Here is a 12,141-nt window from a genome sequence, read left to right as displayed (position 1 = left end):
TTGCAAAACCCACAAAATAAATCAATTCCAGAATTCCAGTCTTTTAACATCATCTATATCCATTGTTTGATTAGCAAAATAATTAATTTAAAGAAATAATCACCACTACAATAAAAAAGCGCAGCTCCCCTCTGATACGAGGATTTCACTTCTAATGAAATATTTATTCATTTTTCTATTTAGCAGTTCAAGCTAAATGATTGCATCAAGCTGCTTTGAAGCAAACGTGGCATTTGACTTGCAAATAGAAGCAGGCGTTTGTAATTTAGGTCTGCAGCCGCAAACAAGACGATGATATAATCATTGTCTATTTTTGATGATGCATACAGACAAACACCGCCACAGAATTAAGAGCCGTTAACCCCCCCCCCCCCCGTAATCAAGTTAAGTCAGCGAATGGCACAGCAAGGCCCACGCTAATAGCCAATCGGCCGCTGTCTTGAAAACTTCGCCAAGCCACATGCCCTTGCTAAAGGAGACAAGACGGACATTCATCTCATCAGCATTGCAATTACTGGGATTAGAGGCATGCATGATTACAAACTATTGTGAAAATAAATATATTTCATCAGGGTTGACTTCTTGCTTACCAATCCATGCTTGGTTGAGAGGATGACGATGGGCAAGAGAAGACATTATCGCGCCAGGACACAAAGCAAAGTTCACATTAGGTTGTACAGTCAAATAAAGTCTGGCATGTAGATGTGAGGCATGCCTAAAATAGGCCTACGTCAGGTCAGAGGTCAGGGAAACACAGCTGCTTGTCCATCTCAAATGAAGTCGAGCCGTGTGGCTGAGTTTCCAGGCTCGACGGTCAGACAAAAACTGGTGTCTTTCGAGGCCAGCAGTGCTCCCAGTGTCACCAGTCATGAGGCGAGACGCTAACGTCAGACCTCAGCTACCATTAAAACTTTGTTGTTAGCTGTCCTCAATTCCTCAGTTACAATTAATGAACAAAAATACATTTTATTGGACCAGGAAGTGGAAGTAAAACAATTGGAGGTGGTTAGCTCCATAATAGTTTTACAACAATGTAAAAAAAAAATCTGCTGGTAAAAGGAAACATGTTCATTTTATCATCATTTCTAAGCAGTTCAGGATCCAGGGCCAACATGCTTTCAAGAGAACTGATGCCTCCTACACAGAAGCTGGAAAGCGTCCAATAAAAAATAAGAAACACACCTTACAGACAACAGCAAGCACATTCCAACATCTAGATAGGACATGCCCTGAAAGGCAGTCCCTTCCTGCTTAGTAGACTGTTTTCATGCCAAAGGAAATACTATTCTCAAAATTGTACTGTTGTCATTCCCAAAATATTTAAGTATCCAAAGTTTGTCCATGAATTTTACACCTGAACAGCATCTAAACGGCCATTGTGGTTTTGGGAACAAAATATTGACAATTAGAAGCCTAAAAATATTTGCCTTCAGTCAGATCCTGCAAAACTGAAATTCTTGCAAACTGTAATCATGCAACACGAAACAAAGCAAACATTTGGTGGAGCGACACAAACTGAGAGGTGACTTTCATCAACTTACCTGCTTCTTCCTGTACTCAATCAGCTGTGACAGGCCAAAAACTGTGGCGACCGCCCCGCCGCCGATGATCGCCGTCCGTTTCAGAGCCTTCCTGAACGCCATGGGCCCTGTGGAGAAAGTAAAGTGCAGTGAGGAGACGGAGCAGGGACGCCCGGGTTACGAGCATGACATGACAGGTGTTCATGTGAAGGAGGCATACAAGCCTGAGAGAGGGGGTAAGTAAGGGGGGTGGGAGGATCCAAAAAGGTGCATGTCAGGCTGAAAGAGATATCGTGGAGAAGACGTGGAGAGGAATGCTGTGTTTGTCACCTGTTGCACAGAATAAGGAGAAAACTTTCAATACTCATAGAAAGACTTGATAAGTGTGCTTATTTAGACATTGGCTGACAATTTTAATAATATATTACTCATTTTGTCTAGAGCTGCATCTTCATTATCGATTAATCGGCCAATTATTTCCATAAAACATTTTATTGTTAAAAAGGGGGAAATTGCCCAAACATTGTCTTGTTTTGAGTCCAAAAACCAAAAGTATTCAGTTTACAATGATGTAAAATAGAGAAAAGCAGAAAATTCTCACATTTGAGAAGCTGGAACCATCAAATGTTTGGCAAAAAGGAATTTATTTATGTAATTTGAACGGTAATTGCTCATTAAATAATCACTAATAATAACATTTCTTTGTTTTTCCTGTTTCCTATGATTATGACATGTCTCTGAAACTCTTTTTTAATTGTTGGTGAGACTGAATAAGCACTTTGAGGACACCACGTTCGCTCTGGCAACTTGACATTTAAAACACTACATGATCAGACAAATTGATTAGGTGAAAAAAAATAATTGACAGATTAATCAATAATGAAAATGACTGTTAGCTGCACCTTTTGCAAAATCATTTCACCTTTCATTCACTGCGCTTTGATAAGTGACTGCTCTGTGCAATGCATGCAAATTGTTAGTAACAAAATTAATAATTATACAGTTAATATATGATCAGGCAATATTGTAGATCATTACGCATGCAACAAAATAAGTCAAGCCTCAAGGTGATATCATATTTAGATTAATCGATTCGTCGATTGACAGAAAATTAATTGGCAATTATTTTGATTTCAAGAAAAAATACCAAATATTCCCTTGTTCCAGGTTGTCAAATGTGAGGATTTGCAGCTTTTCTTTGTCATGTATGATGGCATATTTGTGACTTTCTTGCTGCTGACAGTCGGACAAAATAGTTAATTTGAAGACGTTTGGGCTTTACGAAATTGTCACATTTTTCACTTCTTCTGACAATTTATAGACCAAACGATTAATCTAAAAAAATTATCTGCAGATTAAGCGATAATCAAAATGACCGTTTGTTACAGCCCAAAATATATTCAACACAATGAACCACAATGAACACAACTGCTCACACAAGCACCTGCATTGCCAAAAAAAGGTCTTAGCCTTATTCAGTGAATAACAGCACTAACAACTATAGTTTACTTAAAACAACCTTAAGATTCGGGGTGCGTTGATACTTGACCTTATTAAACTGATCGGGTATCAGCAAGATATGACCAATCCAGATTAAATACTGTCAATGTCATTACAAAAAAATAGGTTTTCACTATAAGTTACATTCATTAAGTCGACTCAGTTTTTCGCACCACAGCAATCCCATTTGGAGAAAAGAAGGTATCAGATTCTGCCAAAAGGCTGAGCTACAGTACATGGACACCCCTTTTGTGTACAGTACGTAAGCTCTTGGGCAGATTTTCATAGTTTTTGGCCCTTTAATTCCAATTAAAATACATCTTAATGTTACAGAATACTACGATATCTTCCAACTTTGTTGCAACAGTCTGGGGAAAGCCCTTTCCTGTCTGAATTATGACATATGGGTGCATCATTCAGGTTTTGGCCACATAGTGTAATTCTACTAGTTTGAAACCAGGGCTGCAACTAACTAATTATTTTCATTTTCGATTAATCTGCCAATTATTGTCTCAATTAATCGTTTGGTCTATAAAATGCCAGAAAATAGTGAAAAATGTTCAAGTGAAAATGTTTGCTTTGTCCGTCCGACCAACACTCCAAAACCTAAAAATATTCAGTTGGCCAGATATTCCAACTCAACACCACACAGCAAATAAACTCTGCAGAATAATCTTGTTTGAAATGGACATTAACATGAACATACAGTCTATTTGCAGTTTATTACTAAGAAACAGCTAGGATACTGTTTCCACATTTTCACAACGACCCTGCGTACCATAACGAGCAGAACATGATGCCAGCTCTGGCAGGGCGGGGGCCTCAATTCCCACCTGGGGCAGCCTAAAAAAATACTTAGTACTTTGAATAAAGGTTTCCAGGGAGTGGCATATGCTGAAGCAGATTCTAATGCATTTTAATAAAACGCAGCAACAGATGGCATAAATGTCAATTTACAAATGACCTATTACAAGTAGCATGCTATCGTGTCAGCCAATATTAGCACCAAAAATCAGTGTCATATTTTCACTGCCAACTTTTGAACAAATTATATATCACAGTATGTCACTTAATACAACTGCTAAACTGCAAGAATATAAACGCATCATTTACTTGAAAAATTACCACAAAATAGGCAAAGTCGGACCCAAAAAAATACACAGCAGGATCGTGGGATGTCGGATTACTAAATAAAAGTACTAAATTACTTTTATTATAAAGTCAGTATAACAGCTTCTCCACAGAACTGAAACTGCACTGTGCTAATTTATCACACCACCACTGCATATGTTAGATGTTAAAGCTGTGAGCTACAGTGTATGACTGAAATATGATTATAGCCTGAATTAAAAAGGATCAATACAGAATATCGGCTAGTAATTTGAAAGATGCCCTTCTGTCAGGGCTAAATATCAAAGCTCAGTGTGTTTTTGGTGCCAACCAAACTGTGTCCGTAGCACCGAGTACAGACAACTGGCAAGAACCAAAAGCTGGAACTAAATGTCAGGTCAGGTTTGTAATATTATAATCTCATTTTTATTTCCCTTCTTTAAAAAAATGAAATAGTTTTTTGTTTTTTTCTCAAAGTAAAATAAGTAAAAATGTGGGATGCTCTCATATCAGCACTAGTATTGAAAATGTTTCAATCAATATCCAGCCCTGCTTTGCATACTGGCCTTCAAAACCACATATTATCAAAACCTAGTCTGTGGCATACCACAGGCTTTCACACCCTCTCACAGGCTGCTCATTATTGAAGACTATAAAGGCCAAACATGACGATAATTAGCCCTGAGGATCCCTTTTGACTGGAACTTGCTGATGGCTGTAGTTTAGCCAGCTGAAACACAAAACTGTCAAAGCGAGTGACACAACCAAGAAATATAACTATTCCTCCTCCTTCACACTTTGGGAAAGCACTACCCCATTAAACTTACAGCCTGCAGGCTCATTATGAGTCAGCAGAGGGGGGGGGCTTCCTGGCTGTAATGTGGGCTGGGTTTTTTTTTTTTTTAAAGAAACACATGGCGAAGGTCCATTGAGATTTTTCTCTTTTTTAGGCCTATGTGTTTCCAAAGGATAACTGGAAATAACCGTTTGTAGTAATGATCCCACACAGCAGGCTTGCTTTTAACATCAGGCTGTAGTATTATATTGATTTATGATGTCAGGTCGCTGTATTGCTATATTGTTCCGTTGTCTTTTACCAAGAGGAAGTGACATCTTGCTGTGCATTAAAATGTCAGCTCAGTTTGAGGAAAACCAACAAGCTTCGTCTTAACAGTCACAAATAAGCTCTTTACGTTATATAAAAAAAGACGACTTAGCGAACACGCCTTCACAAGAAGAGGCTAACGTTGTAGGAAAGATTTAGCTGTCTTTACGGTTTTAAATAACCCAAATACATACATTAACTTGGCATACCCTTAGCTATAACAACTGAGGAGAGGAGGTTATTCCTACAGTCACTAGCAAAAACTCGCAGATGTTGCTCTGCTTTTTGGCTCAGTGCCAAATACCACAGGGTTAACCATTGGTTAGATATATTAAAAAATATCCGGTGATACAACAGACATTCCCACTTACAGGATTTCTTGTTTTGTGGCTGAATAAAACTCGCTCGTGGCGATGCAGGGATGCGACTGAAGACATCGGTTGTTATCCAAACCGTAGCCTCTGTTTGACAGGTACAACCAGGAAGCAGAGCAGCCTGGAGCGACGCCGCGGAGAACCAATCGGAACGCAGCACTCAGCTCGTCCAATAGCGTTCGAGCGGAGGCGGTGCCACGTTGTTGACGTAACGTGAGGGTAAGGTTGCACAACGCTAGTCTCCCCGCCATCCTCCTCCTTCAGGATAATAATAAAGAAGGAGAAGTGCCATCAGCTGTCGTTTTCTCTGTCTTTCAGCACAGGAGGCATGGAGGAAAAAATATAAATACATAATTAAAATATAAAGCCTATAACATATAAATAGACTGGCATTTCTATAGTTTTTCTTATACTAAACATGTGTTTTAAGATGTAAAGTGATGTTCCTCAATCTATGTTCAACCACAGATTAAAGAACAGCTGTTGAAGATTATCCTTATGTTGAAGATGATCCTTATGTTTGAATACTCAGCTCTGAATCGTATTCCCCGTCAATGCCCAAAGACATCTGCTTTGTGTAGCAGCCCCGAGGTTTGATAGTTTATATTTTAGAAATCGCAATAAAATTCCTTACATATGATGCAAGAAAGTGGGCCACAAGCATTATTTTCAAATTACATGAAACACTTTCTGTGCCCACACCAGTCAATGGCCCACACACGCACACACAGAAAGACACACGCACCACCCCGCCCCTCTGTGGCATAATAGGGTTTGGCATACTGGTGCGCACCACGTAAACAAAAGCACATTGTCGGTGTCACTGGCAGCCAGTCTGCAAGCCAAGAGTGGGAGAAGTGAACAGTCATTTCCTTTGCTCTCCAGACAGCGAGTGGACTTTTGTGGTGGTAAGCAACACTACAGCAGAGATGGGATTACTTGTCACTGTCCTCCTGCACTGGATGGAAGTCTGAGGTATTGCTTACTTTTTCTCCACTATTTTATGAAGAACTCAATGGCTGCATGTCAGTGTAAAGTTTGCAAGTGATGCCCTGATGGGTTTTTTTTTTGTTTGTTTGTTTGTTTGTTTGTTTCATACCAGGCAAAGTCTAGCGGGCAATAACATCCTCTGGAAAATAAGACAAGCTTTAAGGTAATAAAGTCTGGTCCCTATATGCTGCTGTTCTGCATACTGCAAAAGACGTCCAAGTCGTTTAAGTCTGATTTAAAATAGTCGTTTCTGTCTTTCAACAACTGGAATTTCTGCCTAAAGGGGCGCGCAATTTATTTCCAGTTGACTTTTTAAAATAATCATGAGGAAAATTACAAAGAAAGTGTTTAATATCGGATATAAGCGCAATAGCCCATGTACTTGCCTACTTTGTCCACTTTGGACTGACTGCATTATGTCCATGTTTGCAGGGGCCATGCCGTGTGTCCAGACCCAGTGCGGCTCTTCTCCACAAGGAGCCAGCCCGGCCTCTCAGAGCGCCGGCGGAGAGCGCAGCTGCGATTTCCTCACCCCGGAGTTTGTCAAGTTCAGCATGGACCTCACTAACAGTGAAATCTCAGCTGCAACGTCGGGTCCCAGTTTTGGCCCTTTGGGTGACACTTATGGCTCCGGCTACGACGTGAAGCCCCCGTGTCTCTTCCAAATACCGGTGCAGGGGGAGCTTCCGTGCGTCAAGGTGGAGGATGCGCACGGGTGTCCGCGGTATCAGCCGAATCAGCATCACCCGCACCAGTCCGATGAGCTGCTCTCCTCCCCGGGCTCCGTTTATTATTACCGGTCTCCGTCGCCGCACACCCCCATCACATCCAACTTCCAAACTCCACCGGGACACATATGGGAGGACTCCAACTCTCTGTACAGTTTTCGACAAGACTATTTGGCGGCGGCGCACAGGAAAAACACACTATCCAGATTCTCGCTGTTTTCCCTCAAACACGCGCAACACGGCGGTCAGAGCTTGTCCACCTGCCAAATGAAATTTGACGGATCTCTCCATGTGTCCATGAACCTGGACGCAGCCGGGGCGCACCAGCCGCTGGATAGCCCCGGGGTTTTGGGCTCCACTGCGCTCGGAAAGCAGCCCGGAGTGGGATTTCCTCGCCCTCTCCAGCTCGCCCACGGCCACCACTTTATGGACTACCAGACTTCTTCTGCCCCCAACCGAGGACCGCTGAGCGCGGAGGGGCTGTGCGCGGTGTGCGGTGATAACGCAGCCTGCCAGCACTACGGAGTGCGCACCTGTGAAGGCTGCAAGGGTTTCTTTAAGGTTTGTTGTCAATGCAACTTTATTTCAAAGCTGCATGGAAAACTGCAATTACAACTTGGATATTTTCAGGCATCTTTATTGTCCTGAAAAGTTGAAATTAACATAGTTGAAAGGCAGCGCGAGAAGTGTATGGCACACGTGAACGTGTCTTTCATGAAAATGTGAAAATACCAGACTTGTTAAAATGGATGTATTCAGTTTTGTCTGTCTACATATAGAAAAGACTGCAATTTTCGAGTAATAAGCTATAATTTAAAAATCCCACTGGGACCCCTGACCGGGCTCCTAAATTGGACATTGTGCTTCAGATGCACGTTTTGATCTCTTGACACACGCCTGTTTGGGGCAAATGTCCTGTATGAAAATGGCCACCAACGTGCCATGAATAAAAACCTTCCCCTTCTTCTCTCTGAAGGAGATTCCCGGGGGCCATTCTCCAAATTATGAATGACCACGACCCTGTATTTACCCAGACTGCCCTGTCCGCCTGCTGAATGCCTTATACTGCCTCAGATGGCCCACAGGAGCAGGAGTGCTGCTGATAATTTCCGAAGGACCATTTAAGGCTTCCCAAAGACCTTTCAAGACCCTATTTTGGTGCAAGGAACCCTTCCAAAGAGGTTCCCCATGACACTAGATCAGATCATCTCTCATAGGCATGTAGAAAGCCCCCTTTGTTGCCATGTATTGAACTTTTTGAGAACAGTTCTACCCTATGATAGTGGTTCTAGAGACCATTATTGTGCTTTAATGCTCTTTTAAGATGCACTTTAAACTAGTAACAAAGTGCAGCAAAGAACGTGTCCAAAAACGATTCTCTTCAGGATACCCAGACAGTGCTGTGTGCAGTTTTATGATTGTAATGGTGTCATTTTAACTTGTCTTAAAGTAGAATACATTTGGAGAGGTTTTCAGAGTAAGGAAGAACATTTAAGATATAACACCACACATAAACACATAATCTTTGGTCTCTTTGAGTCAGTGAAGTTTCATATACAGTTTAACCAAAGAACCTTTAAAACCAGGTGCTTTTAAACAGACAAGAGGAGATGATGGGAATGAGGTTCAGAACTAAATTCAAACTGATGTCCCTCAAAGTAACCTTTATGCATCCCCTCAGCCTGATAAGCATCAGTTTAAACTCAATTTCTTACTTAATCGCAGGTATTGTAATTACAAACGTTGTTTTTTTGGAAAAATATCTAAATCTTTTTCTTTCTTCATGCAGCGCACGGTACAAAAAAAAGCCAAGTACGTGTGTTTGGCAGCCAAAAGCTGCCATGTGGACAAACGCAGGAGGAACCGATGCCAATATTGTCGCTTCCAAAAGTGCCTTGCAGTGGGAATGGTCAAAGAAGGTAAACCAATAAACCTTAAAGCCATGTTTCATACCTGACATTAGGGGTCAGGTAGTGGTAATTCCAATTCACCCGATTTCAACAGTAAAACAAAAGCTGAAAAGTGACTCGTGTTTCCCCACATGCTCTGCAGTGGTGAGGACAGATGGTCTGAAAGGTCGAAGGGGTCGCCTGCCATCCAAACCTAAAGCTGTTCCCGACTCGTCCTCACCTGTTAGCACCCTCCTGAGCGCCCTCATCAGGGCGCATGTGGAATCGAACCCTCCACCTTCTCTCCTTGACTACTTCAAAGTAAGAAGTGTGGGCATCATTTCATTGCTTTACCATTAAGTGATGTGTAATGTAATGTTCAAACAAATACACACATTTTTAAAAGCCTTAAGCAGACGCAAAATAAGGGCATATTAGAGCTGCAATTGATGGTATTTTCTATGTTTTCTACTTCACCCCATTGGTGACCTTTCACTAGGTCAAGGAGGGTCCAGGAAGCCTACCAGGAGACGACGCTCAGCATGTGCGGCAGTTTTACGACCTCCTGACCAGATCGATGGAGGTGATTCGAGGTTGGGCACAGAAGATCCCGGGCTTCACCTCCCTGCCCAAACACGACCAAGACCTCCTCTTCTACTCGGCTTTCCTGGAGCTCTTCGTTTTACGGCTGTCGTACAGGTAAACAACACACAAAAGGACTCATCTGTCTGACACGACATTTCCTTTCAATCAGTAAATTTGGACAACGCACCCCAAGTTAGCAATCAGTCCACCGCATATAAATATGTTTGTTGACCTATCTGCCAATAAACACAACAAAATCCAGGAATGGATTTGTTATTTTAGCACTTTTTGGCACTGATGAAAGATGGTTTAACAGCTGAAGAGACTGCACCAATCTTGTGCCTAAAAGTGTAACCAGGTAGTTTGTATCCGCCTCTGCCTTTCAGCTTTATACTTTTAGCACAAGCTGTCATACTGTTTCAGATCCAACCCAGAGGAAGGGAAGCTGATCTTCTGCGACGGGTCGGTGTGGCACCGGCTCCAGTGCCTGCGGGGCTTTGGGGAGTGGATTGACAGCATCGTTGAATTCTCCGCTAATCTGCAGAGGATGAACCTGGATGTATCCACCTTCTCCTGCATATGCAGCCTCGCCCTGATCACCGGTGAGACGCTCAAAAAGACTTTGTTTACCCACTTTATGCTCTCACCTCATGATTTCTGTCTATACTGAGGGTCATCTCCTTCTTTTTCAGGATTTGCAAATTGAAACTATCCCACATTTATAGAAATGATTAACTAAATGGACCCAGTAACAAAAGTAGCCCAAATTCACATATCTGTAGTTTTATGTTAAAAAATCAAATTATGCAGAGAGCTGCAGCTTTAAGTGAGAAGAAATAACTTTTTCTTGGCTGTAAACCACATGTAGGCTAACGTTTAGGGGCCGGACATCACGTAGGAAACATCAGAACTGACTACTGTACTTGTGCTCCAGGAGTTAGGCCTGCGTCTGCAGCTCTGCAGTTAGAGTAGCTCAAATAATTTGAAAAAAACAGAGATTATTTTGATTAGAAAAAAATACCCACATTTTGAGTCAGCTGTAACACCTGCAAGCTAGCAGAGAGGTCTTGGTTGAAACAGGTAGCTAAAAGTAATGAATAAACGGTTGAAATAGCTAAAAGTAATGGCTAAATGGTTGAATAGTTAGCTAAAAATAATGGATGAATGGTAAAGTAATGGATAAAAGTTAGCTAGGCCTATAAATTATGGATAAATGTTAGCTAAATAGTAAATAGTTAGCTAAAAGTAGCCCAATGAATACATGTTTGAAATAGTTAGCTAAAAGTAAATAAATGGTAAAATAGCTGTATGCTAAACAGTTGAAATAGTTAGCCAAAAACAGTTTAAATAATTAGCTAAAAGTAGGCTAATCAATGCATGTGAAATATAGCGAAAAGTCATGGATAAATGGTTGAAATCTCCAGATAGATAGATAGATGAAACTTTTGTGTCAGGCTAGTTTTGTTATTATTTCAAAATAAAAGCACCCAAACGTCTGACTGAAGCTGTCTGAAATCGGAGCTAACAGTGAAGGCAGCATTAGCTTTAAAAACAAGAAAAATCTCACACCAACACGCATGCTACTATTTCCCGTCGTTATTTATTAGCCTATCTAATATCTCTGTTTGAAATCTGCTGTACGGATTTACTGCAGAGCGGCACGGACTGAAGGAGCCGAAGAAAGTGGAGGAGCTGCAGAACAACATCGTCCAGTGCTTGAAGGACGGCGACGGAGGCTCAAACTGTTGGGCCAACCATTTGTCCAGACTTTTGGAAAAGCTGCGTGAACTCCGCACCCTGTGCATCCAAGGCCTGCAGAGGATTTTCTATTTGAAGCTGGAGGATCTGGTGCCGCCGCCTGCAATAATAGATAAGTTATTCCTCGACACGTTGCCATTTTAGAGACAGAAGAGAATACACACGGGTTTTTTTTCTTCTCAGCAATGTTAGACTTGCTTTAATCCCAACAGTCATTCATGACAGTCTGACATCAGCATCATTAAAAAACAGTTTAAAATCTAAGATTGAGTATTTTCCTCAAAACAAGTGAAAATGAGAATTATTTCAAGAATTGTGATCAAAATGACCAATTTTATTGCTGTCTGCAAGAAAGGAGAAATTAACTGATAGTCCTACTTTATCTTATTTTTACATGTTTGGCAGTCTGTTCAACCCACTTCTCAGCCTGTATAGAGGCAGTTTTGATACGAGTGTGTCCCACCATGTTTAGGTTTTTCATAACATATATTACTGATTAATATGATAATATTCGGTAGACTGTTGTGTTCTCAGAGTAAACTGTCATTGTCCATGTTTTAATGAATAAATAAATCACCGTTA

General features: G+C 41.3%; 2 protein-coding genes across 7 annotated transcripts in view; one reads left to right on the top strand and one right to left on the bottom strand.

Annotated features, from left to right (window-relative positions):
- gpd2 (glycerol-3-phosphate dehydrogenase 2 (mitochondrial)) overlaps positions 1 to 5,735 on the bottom strand; it is a 25,815-nt gene extending 20,080 nt beyond the window's left edge. For 3 of the 4 annotated variants that reach the window (XR_006376932.1, XM_044187190.1, XM_044187188.1), the window contains exons 1-3: positions 5,607 to 5,735; positions 1,542 to 1,648; positions 591 to 599 (exon numbers count right to left, since the gene is read on the bottom strand). Coding sequence is in view for 3 of the 4 variants with exons in the window: in XM_044187190.1 (XP_044043125.1) it covers positions 591 to 599; positions 1,542 to 1,643 (111 nt within the window). In the remaining variant the exon portion in view is untranslated. The remainder of the gene's footprint in view (positions 1 to 590; positions 600 to 1,541; positions 1,649 to 5,606) is intronic. The other variant, XM_044187189.1, reaches the window with a different exon arrangement.
- LOC122871801 (nuclear receptor subfamily 4 group A member 2-like) lies at positions 5,708 to 12,141 on the top strand. 3 transcript variants are annotated; one of them, XM_044187193.1, is made up of 9 exons: positions 5,708 to 5,828; positions 6,495 to 6,584; positions 6,712 to 6,762; positions 7,032 to 7,888; positions 9,117 to 9,246; positions 9,380 to 9,537; positions 9,716 to 9,915; positions 10,225 to 10,403; positions 11,456 to 12,141. In XM_044187193.1, the coding sequence occupies exons 4-9, from the start codon at positions 7,037 to 7,039 to the stop codon at positions 11,701 to 11,703; spliced, it is 1,767 nt and encodes a 588-aa protein (XP_044043128.1). In that variant the 5' UTR covers positions 5,708 to 5,828; positions 6,495 to 6,584; positions 6,712 to 6,762; positions 7,032 to 7,036; the 3' UTR covers positions 11,704 to 12,141. The 3 variants fall into 3 exon arrangements, with proteins under 3 accessions (XP_044043128.1, XP_044043129.1, XP_044043126.1); XM_044187194.1 differs by lacking the exon at positions 5,708 to 5,828 and having other exon boundaries at positions 5,997 to 6,584; positions 11,445 to 11,618; XM_044187191.1 differs by lacking the exon at positions 5,708 to 5,828 and having other exon boundaries at positions 6,014 to 6,584.

This window comes from Siniperca chuatsi, linkage group LG24 (genome assembly GCF_020085105.1).
Source record: "Siniperca chuatsi isolate FFG_IHB_CAS linkage group LG24, ASM2008510v1, whole genome shotgun sequence".
NCBI lineage: Eukaryota > Metazoa > Chordata > Actinopteri > Centrarchiformes > Sinipercidae > Siniperca > Siniperca chuatsi.
Note: the sequence above shows the minus strand (reverse complement) of the source record. Positions and strands in the feature narration are given on the sequence as shown.